The sequence below is a fragment of the Pan paniscus genome, chromosome 1 (assembly GCF_029289425.2).
Source record: "Pan paniscus chromosome 1, NHGRI_mPanPan1-v2.0_pri, whole genome shotgun sequence".
NCBI lineage: Eukaryota > Metazoa > Chordata > Mammalia > Primates > Hominidae > Pan > Pan paniscus.
In genome coordinates this window covers 210,443,738-210,458,879 of record NC_073249.2, presented here as the reverse complement: position 1 = coordinate 210,458,879, position 15,142 = coordinate 210,443,738, and the positions used below count along the sequence as shown (strand labels likewise).

The 15,142-nt window shown below is 46.7% G+C and overlaps 1 protein-coding gene across 1 annotated transcript in view; it reads right to left on the bottom strand.

Annotated features, from left to right (window-relative positions):
* Positions 1-7,069: 7,069 nt before the first annotated feature.
* Positions 7,070-15,142, bottom strand: part of LOC117979657 (rootletin-like) — a 28,277-nt gene continuing 20,204 nt past the window's right edge. The window contains 2 exon segments of the mRNA XM_055097708.2: positions 7,070-14,198; positions 14,535-14,681. Coding sequence (XP_054953683.2) covers positions 13,992-14,198; positions 14,535-14,681 — 354 coding nt within the window. The 3' untranslated portion in view covers positions 7,070-13,991.

Here is a 15,142-nt window from a genome sequence, read left to right as displayed (position 1 = left end):
ATTGCATTGTTTGACCTTAATGACCTTTCTCTGGAGTCAGGTAAGTACCCAGAACAGTTCATCATGGTAGGGAGGAGGAGGTGGCACAGCTGATGACACAGCCCTCAGGAATCTAGCCTGAAAAGCACCTTGTGGGGTCTGGGGCCAGGAGCAAGGGACAGCTTGATGCTGTCCATCACCAACTGGAATCCCAGCTGGAAAAAACTCATTACAGGACCAGAATCTCCAGGAAAACTCAATCCCAAACCAGGCATCACTTCAATTACACCCTTGACTGGAGTTTACAAACTGGTGGGTGGATGGTAGAAGATGGCTGCTTTCTTGGGGGGTATGCTAGACCTCACTTGCCCTCTGCACAACAGAATTTGGATGCACTGGGAGGTGTGGCAGATAGACTCCCAGGTGGTCACTGTGATCCCCACCTGCTGTTCACAGCCTTATGTACTCCCTGCCCCTTGAGATGGCCTAGACCTTTGACTGCTAACCAGTAGAGTGCCACAAAGGTGACAAGATGTTATTTTCATGGTTGCCTTATGTAAGACTGCAACATCTGCCTTGCTGAGAAATTCTCTTGCTGGCTTTGAAGAAGGAAGCTGTCATGTTGTGTGAGCTGCCCTTGGGAAGAGGGTCAGGTGGCTAGGAACTGAGGTAGCCTCTGTCTGACAGCCAACAAGAAACTGAAGCTCAGTCCAGCAGTCTGCAAGAAAGCAAATGCTGCCAGCAACCACACAAGCTTGGAGGCTGATCACTCCCAGGTAAGCCTTCAGGTGAGACCCCAGGCCTGACCAACACTGACTGCAGCCTTGCAGAGGACCAGCTAAGCTGTGCCCAGACTGTCCCATAGGAACAGATGGTAAATGTATCGTGTTAAGTCGCTAAGTTTGTGGTAAGGTTATGCAGCAATAGATAACCAACACAAAGGTGAGCAAAGTGTGTTTGAGGTGGGAATCTGTGGAAAAGAGAGAATCTGGATAGACTTAATAGCTGTAGGGCCTTGGGAGGTCCCTTATGATGCTCCTTTGGGCCTTCCTGTTGCCTTTAAGTAATGCTTATTGTTTATTGCTAAAGTAATGCTTAACTCTCTGCTAGGCACTATTCTATGCACTTATAAAACTCATTGCATCATCTCTACCACCCCATGAGGTAAGGACTTGTTTTTTTGTGTTTTGAGACAGTCTCGCTCTGTGGCCCAGGCTGGAATGCAGTGGCATGATCTCAGCTCACTGCAACCTCTGCCTCCTGCGTTCAAGCAGTTCTTCTGCCTCAGCCTCCGAGTAGCTGTGATTACAGACGTGTGCCAGTACTTCCGGCTAATTTTTTGGATTTTTAGTAGAGACGGGGTTTCATCGTGTTGGCCAGGCTGGTCTCAAATTCCTGACCTCAAGTGATCAGCCTGCCTTGGCCTCCTAAAATGCTGGGATTACAAGTGTGAGCCACCGCACCTGGCCAGTAAGTACTTGTTTTAGTCTATTTGGGACTATGACAGAATAACATAGCCTGGGTAGTTTATAAACAAAAGAAATTTTTTGCTCACAGTTCTGGAGGCTGGGAAGTCCAAGGCACCAGCAGATTTGGTGTCTGGTGAGGCTGTCTTTTTTGCTGTAACCTCACATGGTAGAAGGGGCAATAGAGTACTCTGGGGACTTTTTTTTTTTTTTTTTTTTTTTAAGAGATGGAGTCTTGCTATATTGACCAGGCTGATCTCAAACTCCTGGCCTCAAGTGATCCTCCTGCTTTGGCCGCCCAAAATGCTGGGCTTAAAGGCATGAGCCACCACATGGGAATGGCGCTGCCTTTTTTTTTTTTAAAGATAGTTTTGCTCTTATTGCCCAGGCTGGAGTGTAATGGTGTGATCTTGGCTCACTATAACCTATGCCTGTTGGGTTCAAGCAATTCTCCTGCCTTAGCCTCCCAAGTAGCTGGGACTACAGGCACATGCCACCACGCCCAGCTAATTTTTGTATTTTTAGTCAAGATGGTGTTTCGCCTTATTGGCCAGGCTGGTCTCGAACTCCTGACCTCGTGATCCACCTGCCTCAGCCTCCCAAAGTGCTGGGATTATAGGCGTGAGCCACCACACCTGGCCGGGGCTTCCTTATAAGGGCAATACTGTTTGTGAGGGCTCTACGCTTATGACATAATTACCTTCCAAAGAACTCACCTCCAAATACCATCATACTAGGGGTTAGGTTTCAGTATGAATTTGGAGGTGAGGGTGGACACAAATGTTTATAGCAGTACTCATCCCTGTTTTGAAAATGAGAAATGCAGAGAAATTATATAATTTGTTCAAAGTCACATGGTTGGTAAGTGGCAGAGCTGGGATTTGAACCCAGGCAGTCTGGCTCCAGCATCCATGCTTTTAGTCAGGGTGGCTACTTCTTTGGAGCAGTGCTCCCTGCAAAGCCTGGCACATAAGACCCCCTTAATATATGAAAAGTCCCATTCCCTCCACATGGCTTACGAAAGCCGTGGCAAGTAGGAATGACAGGCGAAGGGTGGGGCTTTATTCCATTGGTGATTGAAAGCTACTGAAATGCATCATGGGCACACAGTAGGTGCTTAATAGTTGTCGATTTCTATGAGCTGGGAGTGAGAAAGATACCATGCTTTGTGGACTGAGTGGACTGGAGTAGGGAAAAGACCAATTTTTCCTCACCGCAGCTTGAATGTAGACAGATACTGTTTTTTTGTTTTTTTTTTTTTAGCCAACCATACAAAGCCTGTAAGTAGGCACTTTATTTATTTGTATTTTTATTTTTTTTTGAGACAGATTTTCACTCTTGTTGCCCAGGCTAGAGTGCAATGGTGCAATCTTAGCTCACTGCAACCTCCACCTCCCAGGTTTAAGCGATTCTCCTGCCTCAGCCTCCCAAGTAGCTGGGATTACAGGCTCCCGCCACCATGCCTGGCTAATTTTTGTATTTTTAGTAGAGACAAGGTTTCATCCTGTTGGCCAGGCTGGTCTCAAACTCCTGACCTCAGGTGATCCGCCTACCTCAGCCTCCCAAAGTGCTGGGATTACAGGCATGAGCCACCGCACCCGCCCAAAATGACCTGCATTTGTCATCTCCGCTTCTGTGGTCAGGAATCTGGTGCAGCTCAGCTGGGTCACAGGCCTCTCACAGGCTGCAGTCAAGGTGTCAGTCGAGGCCGCACTGTCATCTTAAGGCCCAGCAGGGAAAGGGTTTGCTTCCAAGCTCGCTCACGTGGTTTTGGGCATGATTCTGTTCCTCGTGGCTGTTGGACAGAGGTCACTCTCATTTTCTTTCCACGTAGGCCTCTGCATAGTTCACATCTTTGCAGTTGCTTCATTGAAGCCAGCAAACGTGATTGTGGCAAGACAGCAGTCATAGTTTTAATTCCAGAAATGATCCCATCCCTTGGCTGGGTCTTCTGAGTAGAAGTCACAAGTCCTGTCCGCACTAAGTGGAGGGTGTGGATACCAGGAGGCAAGGATCATTGAGAGCCATCTTAGAAGTCTACCTGGCCGGGTGCAGTGGCTCACGCCTGTAATCCCAGCACTCTGAGAGGCTGAGGTGGGCCGATCACGAGGCCAACAGATGAAGACCATCTGGGCCAACAAGGTGAAACCCCGCCTCTTCTAAAAATTAGCTGGGCATGGTGGAATGCGCCTATAGTCCCAGCTACTCCGGGGGCTGAGGCAGGAGAATCACTTGAACCCAGGAGGCAGAGGTTGCAGTGAGCCGAGATCGTGCCACTGCACTCCAGCCTGGCAACAAAGCAAGACTTCGTCTCAAAACAAAACAAGTCTACCTGTGTATTAGCTTGCTAGGGCTGCTGTAACAAGTGACCACACACTGGGTGGTTTAAACCACCTGAATGTATTTATTCTCTCCCAGTTCTAGAGGCTGGACATCTGAAATCAAGATGCCAGTAGGGCCATGCTCCTTCCAGAGGGTCTAGGCCAGAATCCTTGCCACTTCAGGCTTCTGGTGGCCCCGAGCATTCCTTGGTGTGTGGCAGCATCACGCCAATCTCTGCCTCCTCCCTGTGTTTCCATGTGTGTCCTCTCCTTTCCTTATTAGGATGCCCATCATTGGATTTAGGCCCCACCCTAAATCCAGGAGGATATTATCTGCAAATGCCCTATTTCCAAATAAGATCACATTCACAGGTATCGGGGGTTAGGACTTGAACATACTTTTTTGGGAGACACAGTTCACCCACTACGTCTACCTGCTACAAGGCCCATCAGTAAGGGATGGATTATATAAATTTAGGCATATCTGGTGGAATACTAGATCTCTGGGGAAAACAATGAAAAAGAAGCTCTTTATATATTGATAAGGGATAAGGGATGGTCCCCAAACTATCAAGGACAGGTAGCAAGGTACAGAACAAAGTGTATATATAATATGTTCTCTTTGGCATTAAAAAAATGGGAAGGGAGGCCGGGTGTGGTGGCACACACCTGTAGTCCTAGCTACTAGAGAGGCTGAGGCAGGAGAATCGCTTGAACTTGGGAGGCCGAGGTTGCAGTGAGCTGAGATTGTGTCACTGCACTCCCGCAAGGGTGACAGAGCAAGATTCCATCTCAAAAAATAAATAAATAAAAAGGCCGAGTGTGGAGGTCACACCTGTAATCCCAGCACTTTGGGAGGCTGAGGCAGGCAGATCACCTGAGGTCAGGAGTTCTAGACCAGTCTGGCCAACATGGTGAAACCCCATCTCTACTAAAAATACAAAAATTAGCCAGGCATGATGGTGGGCACCTGTAATCATAGCTATTTGGGAGGCTGAGGCAGGAGAATTACTTGAACTTGAGAGGTGGAGGTTGCAGTGAGCCAAGATCATGCCATTGCACTCCAGCCTGGGCGACAAGAGGAAGACTTGATCTAAAATATCCCTGGAAGGATTCATGGGAACAGCACCCCACAGATTGCCTACAGGGTGAGGTTGGGAGACAGGAATGGAAGAGATGCCTATTTTAACTTTATAATTTTCTGTACTGTTTGAATTTTTTTTTTTTTTTTTAAGTAGAGACAGGGCTCTCTTTTGCCCAGGCTGGTCTCGAACTCCAGGGCTCACGCCTGGCCCTATTTGAATTTTGAACCATGTAAATGTACCATCTTTTCAGAGAAAAATAAAATCTGGCTGGGCATAGTGGCTCACACCTGTGATTCCAGCACTTTGGGAGGCTGGGGTGGGCGGATTGCTTGAGCCCAGGGGTTTAAGACCAGCCTGGCCAACATGGCGAAACCCCATCTCTACCAAAAAAATGCAAAAGTTATCCGAATGTGTTGACACCCGCCTGTAGTTCCAGCTCTTTGAAAGGCTGAGGTAGGAGGAGCGCTTGAACTCAGGAGGTGAACTGATTGCTCTATCAAATGTGAACAGTGGAATCAGTCATCCTCATGGTGAGCCTCACCATTGTTTGTGAAAACAGCATTTCTTCCTCAGTTTGTGCGTGATTTATTTAACCCTTTTCAAGATGTTTTTGAAATAAGGTGGGTTTCATGGTTTTAGGATTATAACTGATGCTGCAATCTCTACCATAGTTGTACACATATCTTTGGTCACTCCTGCAGATATTTCTGTAGTGTAGAGAATGGGATGTGCCATTTTTAATTACAGCATTTATTTAATGCTTCTAATTTGAGTAGATTCTGCAAATTTATCTTCCATGGAAACGGTAACAGATCATATTCCAATTTGTTTCCTAATTCTATCAATGTCCCTTTTGTCATTTACTTGCCAGCACAACAAACTTTCTACACATTGATGTATGATATTCCACTGAGGGGAGAGGCACCCTCCTGGCTTAACTGAAGGGGTGTACCACAGAAGGACATGGTGGACATCACACACAGATTCTGTGGCATAGGATGAACTGCTAAACTAGGATATTTTGAAGTCCTCCAACATCTGTAATTGTTTTCCGTGGTGAACAAGTGTCGTGTGTCTCAAGAAGACAGGCCACAGTGACCTCTTTGAAAGCTTTCTGTCAAGTCTCTTATCCAAGGGGAGCAAAATCACAAAGGTCCCAGGCGATTTTTTTTCCTCTTTCCTCTTTTCTCCATAAATCTTGGTTTTGCTTTTATTTGACGAAAACAATCTGATGCCTGTTCTCCCTTCTATACAATGGTAAATTAGCATGCAAGTAGCTATCCCTTTATTATTGTTTGACAGATTTTTGCAGCGGCTATGTCCGTAAAAATTAGCCCACCTGAGATTTATCACTGGAGCCAACAGAACCCTGCACCCAACAGGCACCTTGTGCAGACCTGGACCCTTACAGCTCTTGGCTCATGTTCCTTTGGTTCTTCTAATGAATATCATGAGTAGAAACTGAGCTCTTTGGCCTTTACCCACTACTATGACTCTAGTACATTTTCTCTCTCTCGTTTCTCTCATTTTTGTATCATGATTTTCTGCCATCAGGGGCATCAGTGTGGGTTCCTGGTTTTGATGGTATGGAGTGAACTTCTGGGATCGTTTTATGACTGTGTCACAGTTGGTATTCTTCTGTTGATGAAGATTTGTGTTGTACCCAGTTTTTCCTTAGTATAAAAAGGAGGTTAATAAGAACATTTTTGGTAGAAGCCTCGTTGGATGCATTGTTCATTTTACGGGGGTAATCAATAAATGTAAGCGTGCTTCTTTATCAGGTAGGCTTAACTCGATGAGAAACTGCCAATTATTAGAACAGCTGTTGGGCTAAGTTGCAGTCTAACATCACACAGCAATATCATACACACTCTGTATGAAGAAGCAGGAGAGGCAACAACTTTCATAATCAGTTTTTCTGTTTCCCTTCATTTTCTTGTGAACCCTTAATGGCATCTTTGAAGGTGACTGTGGTCACACCAAGTGTCACCACCAGCCTATTCGAGTCTTGCTGCAGAGCCATGGAGTTATATACCAGGACAGCCCTGCCAAGTCTCAGGCTCATAAACACCAGACAGGAATAGATGCCTATGAAATGAGAAGGGTCAGGTGATCCCTCCCTCTCCTGCCATGTCTGTGCCTCTCTTTGCAGCTGCCATGTCTCTAAAAACAATCATTCACACTTACTTTGAAAAAGATATATCAGACATTAGTCAAATCGATGAAAACCAATTTTATTCAGTAACTACTGACCGTAGAGGAAGGGGCTGAGTTCTGTTCGCATTTGTGCAGAGGTGATGGCATTCTAACGGGAGAGAGAGGCAGGGGAGAGGGCAGGGGGCAGGGCACAAGTGAAACATTATAAAAGATTGGTCATTTTAAATGTCTGCCTCATCAGGACAGCTGTGTCTGCCAGCTGGCAATATTAGAAGTTAGGATTCTAACCTCCCACAGAGACTGGAAGACAGAGGCTCAGTCCTTCCTGAGGACTACACCTCAAAAGTATTGCCTTTCAGATCCTGGGCAAAGATACATTGAAGTCCCTAGGAGATACACACATATATCAAAGGGATGGAGGAAGGATTCCCTTCTTAGTAAGTGCTATAAGAAAGAAAGATCCTGAAACTACCATCATCAGCAAGTATTGGCTAGACTAAAGTAAGTTCCCCTGGCAGCCTTGAGCTTTCTTAGGTAGGCATTGTCATGGGAGCCTAGGGTCATTCGTGAGACATGGTCTTATGCTACTAGAAGCCATGATAGACTCTGATCATCTCTTAGCACAGAGGTTTAAACTCAGTCGTTTTGTGCTGAGTTTGGTGATTCTCACTTTCTCTCTCCCCATTCCATTGTCAGGATTTTACTGGACTCTGTTAGATGGACAAGGCCACCGGCCATTTTCAATGGTTTTTAAGCAGCTGAGGCATATCTATTGAGAACTAAATTAAAATAAAGAAAACCATGAGATTGAGAGTGGGCCCCACAATAGGTATCCATTACCCATATTCAAGGAGATGGAGAAAAATATTTCTAGACTTTGTCAAAATGGAAAGTGACTTATGCAGCCAGGATGAAATTCAAACTTACATTACCAAAGTATAGAGCTTATTGATATTTTTTAAAAGAAAGTCATGGCAAAATGACAGTCCACAAGTGGCAATGGTAGACAGGGGTAGGGAGAAACTCTGTAAGGTCAAAATTATCCTCACTTTAAATGAAACTCCTACATGTTGCTACTATAAGGGAACGGAAGCCAATGTTATGCTCGACTATACTAATTGTCATGGGATAAACAGGCAGGACATGATGCTACATTTATTAGTCACTTCTATTGATAGTATTTGTGAAAATTAATTTTTGTGTCAATTTGCCTGGGTCGGGGGTGCCCAGACATTTGGTTAGACATTATTTCTCACTGTGTCTTTGAGGGTGTTTCTGGAAGAGATTGACATTTGAATCAGTAAACTGAGTGAAGCAGATTGCCCTCCCGAGTGTGGGTGGGCCTCATCCAACCCATGGACGGCTTGAATAAGACGATGGGTTAAGAAAGGTTTCTGCTCCACTGTCTTTGAGCTGGGACATCAGTCTTCTGCCTTAAGCCTTGGACTTGGTCTTGAACTATATTCGACTCTCCTAGGTATAGAGCTTACTCAGAGTAGAACTTGGGCTTCTCTGCGTGCGTGTGTGCGTGTGTGTGTGTGTGTGTGTGTGTGTGTGTATCTTGTCCTCTGGAGAACTCAGACTAATATAGTATTATATGCCAGTTGCCGGGTTTTGTCTCTATGCTTTTGAAAGGTGTAAAATAAATAAATAAAATCCTGGAGGGTTCTCAAAGAAGAACAGTAAGGATTAGTAGAAGTTTTAAACTTCTAGGAAAACCCCTAAGCACAGCTTTTGTTAAAACTATCTTCAAGAAAATAAAGGGTGTTGGAAAATTATTGTTGCCTTAATGTTTTCTAAGCAAAGGCATGATCACTCAAGGAGAAATATACTTAGCTTTTTTAAAGTTAATTTTTACGTTTTAATAATTCACATACAATCTTAACTCAGAAAAAGAGAGGTCCCTTGTACACCTTACTCCGTTTGCTCCAATGGTAACATCTTGGTAATATTTCCAAAATGGTAATATTTGCAAATAGTGGCCGGGCGTGGTGGCTCACGCCTGTAATCCCAGCACTTTGGGAAGCTGAAGTGGGTGGATCATGAGGTCAGGAGATCGAGACCATCCTGGCTAACACAGTGAAACCCCGTCTCTACTAAAAATATAAAAAATTAGCTGGGTATGGTGGCGGGCACCTCTAGTCCCAGCTACTCAGGAGGCTGAGGCAGGAGAATGGTGCGAACCCAGGAGACGGAGGTTGCAGTGAGCCAAGATCGCGCCACTGCGCTCCAGTCTGGGCGACAGAGGAAGACTCCGTCTCAGAAAAATGAATGAATGAATAAATAAATAAAATTTGCAAATATTGCAAATGCCACAGTACCAGGAGATTGACATTTATACAAGCAAGGTACAGAACATTTCCGTCAACACCGGGATTCATCATGTTGCCTTTTTATAGTCATGACCCCTTCTATTCAGTGCTGCTCCTCCTTCCCTCCTTAACCCCTGGCAACTACTAATCTATTCCCCATTCTTATAATTTATTCATTTCAAGAATGTTACTTAAATGGAATCCTACATGTAACCTTTGGGATTACCCTTCGTCCACTCACCATAATTCTGTGGAGATTCGTCCAGGTTATTGTGGGTGTCAATAATTTGTTGTTTTTTTTAAAAAAATTACTGAGGACTATTTGATGCTGTGGATATATACCACAGTTTAACCATTCACCTCACAAAAGTTGTGTATACATTGTTTCCCCAGTTTTGGCTATTAAAAACAAGGCTGCTATAAACTTGAAGTACATGGGTTTTGTGTGAACATAAGATTCTATTTCTCTGTGATAAATGCAGGGAATGCAATTCCGAGGTGGTATGGTAGTTGCACATAGAGTTTTAAAAGTAAAAATTATACAGATATTCTCCAGAGTGGGCTGTAATCTTTTACATCCCCACCAGCAATGTATGAGTGATCCAGCTTTCTCTGAATCCTTGACAGCACTTGATGTGGTCACACTTTTATTTTGGCCATTCTGATAGGTACGTAGCAATTTCTCATTGTTTTAATTAGTAAATCACTAGTGGCTAGTAATGTTCTGACTTCAACATATGAATTTGGGGGGGTTGGGCACAATGCATCCCATAACAATGTGTATTCTGGTGTGGTTGGGTGTTCTAAAATTGCCAATTTAAGTCCCGCTGGTTGATCGTGTTGTTGGGTTCTTCTATATTCTTGCTGATTTTCTATCTGGTTGTTGTATAAATTGTTGAGAAAGGGGGACATTGAAGCATACAGCTGTATTTGTGGATTTGTCTAGTTCTCTGTTAAGTACTTTCAGTTGTTCTTGCATAGACATTTAAGAATTTGTCAGGGGAGGAGTTGGTGGATGGGTCCTTTGCACATTATATAGTCTCCTTCTCTGTCTCTGATTAGTTTACTTGTTCTGAAATATACTATATCTGGCATTAATATAGCCAATCTTGCTTTCCTTTGGCTAAGGTTTGCATGATATATCTTTTCCCACCCTTTTGATTTCAACTTGCCTGTATCATCATATTTGAAGTTAGTCTCTTTGTAACCAGTATGTAGTTGGTTCGTGTCCATTAACCTACTCTGCCAGCCTGTGTCTTGCAACTGGTGTACTTAGGCCATTGATATTTAATGATATTGACATGGTAGGGCTTAAGTCTGCCATTTTATTTTTCCTTTTCTGTTTGTTCTCCCTGGTTTCGTTTTCTGGATATGCTTTCTTTTTCTTACCTTCCTGTCGTGACTTGAACATCTTTGAGAATGGTGTTTTGCCTTATCCATAGTGCTTTTGAGTATGTCTGTTTGTATAGCCCTCTTGGTTTTTCCAGACATTCGTATATCTGTGCATCTATATCTTAACCACACGGTATACTGGTGTCATTGTTTTACCAATTTGAGTGAATGATAGACGAGTTGCCTCCCTTGTAGGTCTCTTTACCCTCCCAGTTTATAACCATTTCAAACATTTTCTTTATGGAGAGTTAGAACCACATTGAATGGTGCTATGATTTTTTTCTGAAACCGTCAAGCATAGTTTAGAAAACTCAAGAGGAGAAGGAAGGCCTATTTTGCTGTTTTCTTTCTTTCCGATGTCCCAAGGTTCCTTCTTTAATCATTTCCTTTCTGTCTAGAGAACTCCCCTTAGCCCTTCCTTTTAGGGTAGAACTGCTGGTCAGAGATGTCCTTAGCTTTTCTTAATCTGAAACTGTTTTGATCTTCCCCTTAATCCCTGAAAGATGTTTCTGCTGGAGAGAGGAGTCTGGGCTGACAATTTTCTTCTGCGGCTTGAAAAGCACTGCACAACTTCTTTCTGCCTCCGTGGTTTCTGATGAGAAAGCCATCATCGTCGGAATTGTTTTTTCTTTCTAGGTAAGGTGTCACCTTTCTCTGTTGCTTTCAGTATATTTTCTTTGTCTTTAGTTTCCAACATTTTATTTTTTCACGTGTCTTGCCATAGACCTCTTTGGGTTTTATCCTATTTGGGGTCCTCACAGCTTCTTAAGCATATAGGTTTATGTCTCTTGCCAACTCTGGGAAGCTTTTAGCCATTTACTTCTTTATGTTTTCAGCCTTGTCCTCTTCCTCTTCCCCTTCCAGACATAGATGACAACATGAAAGTGAGACCTTTTGAGGTAGTTTCACAGGTGCCTGAAGTTCTATTCACTTTCTCCCCGAGTCTATTTTTTCCCTGCTAAGATTGTGTAATTTCTACTTTGTCATCTGCAGTGGATGGATTTCCTTGCTCTGCACCATCCATTCTGCTGTTGAGCCTATGTGCCGGACTTTTTATTTTGGTGGTTGTATTTTTCCACTTCTAATACTTCATTTGGTTCTCCCTTAAGTCTTGTATTTATTTGCTAAGACTTTCTACTTGTCCATTTATTTCAAGTGTGCTCATAATTACTCGCTAAATCATTTTCATCAGGCTTGCTTGCTTTAAAATCTTTGTCAGACAATCCCAGCGCTTCTCTCATTTTATTGCCAGTGTGTGCTTGCTGCCTATTTTCATTCAGTATGAGATGTTCCTGGTTCTTGGTATGATGAATGATTTTCAATGGAAACTTGGACTTTTGGGTATTATGTTATCAGACTGTCAATTTTATTGAAACCTTCTGTTTTAACTACCTTTTTCTGAGTCTGCTTCTGCAGGGGAAGGGGAGTGGTGCCATCTCATTGTAGCCAGGTGTGTGTAGAAATCCAGGTTTCTCATCTGATCCACCTCTGTTGACACCCTGAGTGGAGGGCCTGAGAGGAAAGAGCCTGCGGATCAGGCCCCTCGACTTGAGTGAAGGGCAGGCAGGGAGGGTCCTATGGCTCCTGGGAGGAGCCGAAGGGTGGATCGCCTGTCAAAGCCAAGAGCCCTGATGGCGGGCGCCAGGGAAAAGGCCCTGAGGCGGGGTCACAGCCCTGGAGGGGCAGCGTCCACACTCCTGCGCAGTGCAGGGCGCCTGGGACTCTCAAAACCCGCCGGCTGCTGCACCTTCTGGGACCGGGAGAGTGTCAGCTGGGTGAATCCCGCACACGGGCGCGGCGCGTAGTTGTGGAACCGGATACCCCGCGGGCTGCTGGCTCCAGTGCCTCCACCTGCCACTGGGCCTCCCCCCTGGGCCTCCTCCAGCTTCTGCTCCCGCCAGCTCAGCTGCTGGGACAGCTGGCCCCCACCCAGAGACTCAGCAGAACTCCCAGCATCCCCCAGCTTGTTGATCGTGCAGCACCCCAACTCTGGGCCTAACCCAGTCCTGGCAGAAGGCCTGGGTTCGAGCCCAGGGTCTGCCCTGATGTGCTACATGTACTTGGGCAAGTCATGACCTTCTCTAGATCTGCAATGCACATGTGTACAAAAACCAGGGCCCGGCCGGACACGGTGGTGCACGCCTATAATCCCAGCACTTTGGCAGGTGGATCACTTGAGGTCAAGAGTTCAAGACCAGCCTGGCCAAGGTGGTGAAACCCTGTCTCTACTAAAAATACAAAAATTAGCCGGGCATGGTGGTGCATGCCTGTAGTCCCTGCTACTTGGGACACTGAGGCAGGCGAACAGCTTAAACCCCGGAGGCGGAGGTTGCAGTGAGCCCAGATCATGCCACTGCACTCCAGCCTGGGCAACAGAGCAAGACTCTGTCTCAAACAAAACAAAACAAAACAAAAACCAACAACAAAAAAGAGGGCCCTCACTCAGCTTTGGGAGTAACAGAACCCTTGTATTACCCTAAGCAGAGAAGCTGAATATCTAAAACAGACCCAAGTGCAGCTGCTCAGCAGGCCTCAAGGTGGAGACCTGCACCCTGCTTCCTGCACCCACAACTCCATCCTCTAGAGGCCCCTCCCAGAAACCCAGGCGCTCCAGGATAGACCTTGGATGAAGGTCCCTGGATCCCTGAAACATTAAGGTCTCTTCCAGATGTGATGTTCCCAAAAGTCTAAGATTCCAATTCTAAAAAGTCTCGACCTATTATTAATCTGTATCATTATTATTATTATTATTATTATTATTATTATTTTTTGAGACAGAGTCGCGCTCTGTTGCCCAGGCTGCAGTGCAGTGGCACGATCTCGGCTCACTGCAACCTCTGCCTCCTGGGTTCAAGCGATTCTCCTGCCTCAGCCTCCTGAGTAGCTGGGACTACAGGCATGTGCCACCACGCCCAGCTAATTTTTTGTAGAGATAGGGTTTCACCGTGTTAGCCAGGATGGTCTTGATCTCCCGACCTCAGGTGATCCACCCGCCTCGGCCTCCCAAAGTGCTGGGATTATAGGCGTGAGCCACTGTGCCCAGCTAGCCCCATGCTATAGATGGGGCAACTGAGGTATGGGGAGGTTGGGCAGCTTGTCCAAGGTCCCCAGCTAGCAGAAGTGGGGCTGGATTTAACCAAGAAGCAGGCTCCAGTGCCTGTGACTTAACCCAGGACTGGATGCAGGGGGCTGGGAGCCCAGCCTGCCCCACATGCTCTCCACACCACCCCACACACAGCTTGGCCCACCTGCGCTAGCTGCTCCTGCAGCCGGCTGCACTCATGATGCAGCGTGGGGAGCTGCTGCTCCATTGCCTCCTGGGCCTGCTCCGCCTCTCATAGGGAGCCCTCCAGGCCCTGCCGCGCCACCTCCTGCTCCAACTGCAGCACCTCCAGCCGCTCCTGCTCTTCCCATGCCACTGTGGCCTCCTGCTTCGCCTGCCGCTGCCGGCCCTGCAGGGCGCACTTTTCTTCCTCCAGCTGTGGCCTGGGTAGGAGTGGGGCCTCGTGAGCAGGGCATCCCTCCCAGGACCAGGACGCCTCCTCCACCCACCCACCAGCCACAATAGCCCAGGGGAGGCTCCCAGGCAATGAGGGACAGTGCCCTTGGGTGTGCGGGACACTGGGGAGGGAGAGATGAGGAGGGCCCATAGAGCTTCTGTGCTTTGATGCCTAAAGAGGATAGACGGACAGAGACAGACAGAGAACCAGAGACAGAAAGGGAGGCAGGGGCCAAGACAGGTACAGGGCTGGGCCCAGGGTGCCTTACTGAGTAGGGAAGACGGGTGGGCAAGGCAGGGGGGCCTGCAGGTGCACAGCATACCTGGGCGACAAGGCGGTTCAGATCCAACTTGTCCTGAGCAAGGCTCTCGTTGAGGGGGCTCAGCTTGGACAGGGAGTCCTGCAGGGAGGCCTCCTCTGCCCTCAGCCTGGTCATGGAGAGCTCGAGCTCCACACGGCCAGCCTCAGCCTGCAGGGTCAGGCCCCAAGAGATGAGGAAAGGCAGAAAGGTTGGGAGGAGGTGAGAAGGGACAGGAAGAGACCCAGAGAGATGGACCCTCGGAGACAGGGGAGGGGAGACAAGCAGGGGACACAGCGTGAGATGGAAAAAAAAATCACCGCAGAAAGCCTGCTGCTTATGAGCCATTTAAAAGCCACACACCACAGAGCTGTGCAAAAATAGCTCAAGCTGCAGGGCAGGGCCAGAGTTCAGAGGATCCCCTGAGTAGGGTCTAGGGATAGCACTGCTCAGAGCCCAGGCTGCAGCGGACAGCGCAGGCCCCCCCCGCAAAGGACCCTCTGCGCTGTGGCCACAACTCTCAGACCCCAGGAGCTGAGTCTCAGGCACTGGATGACCCTGAGCTATAGGCACTGCCCCCAGGAGCATCCAGAAGAGCAGGGATACGGCCATAAAGAGAGGTCAGTCCACTT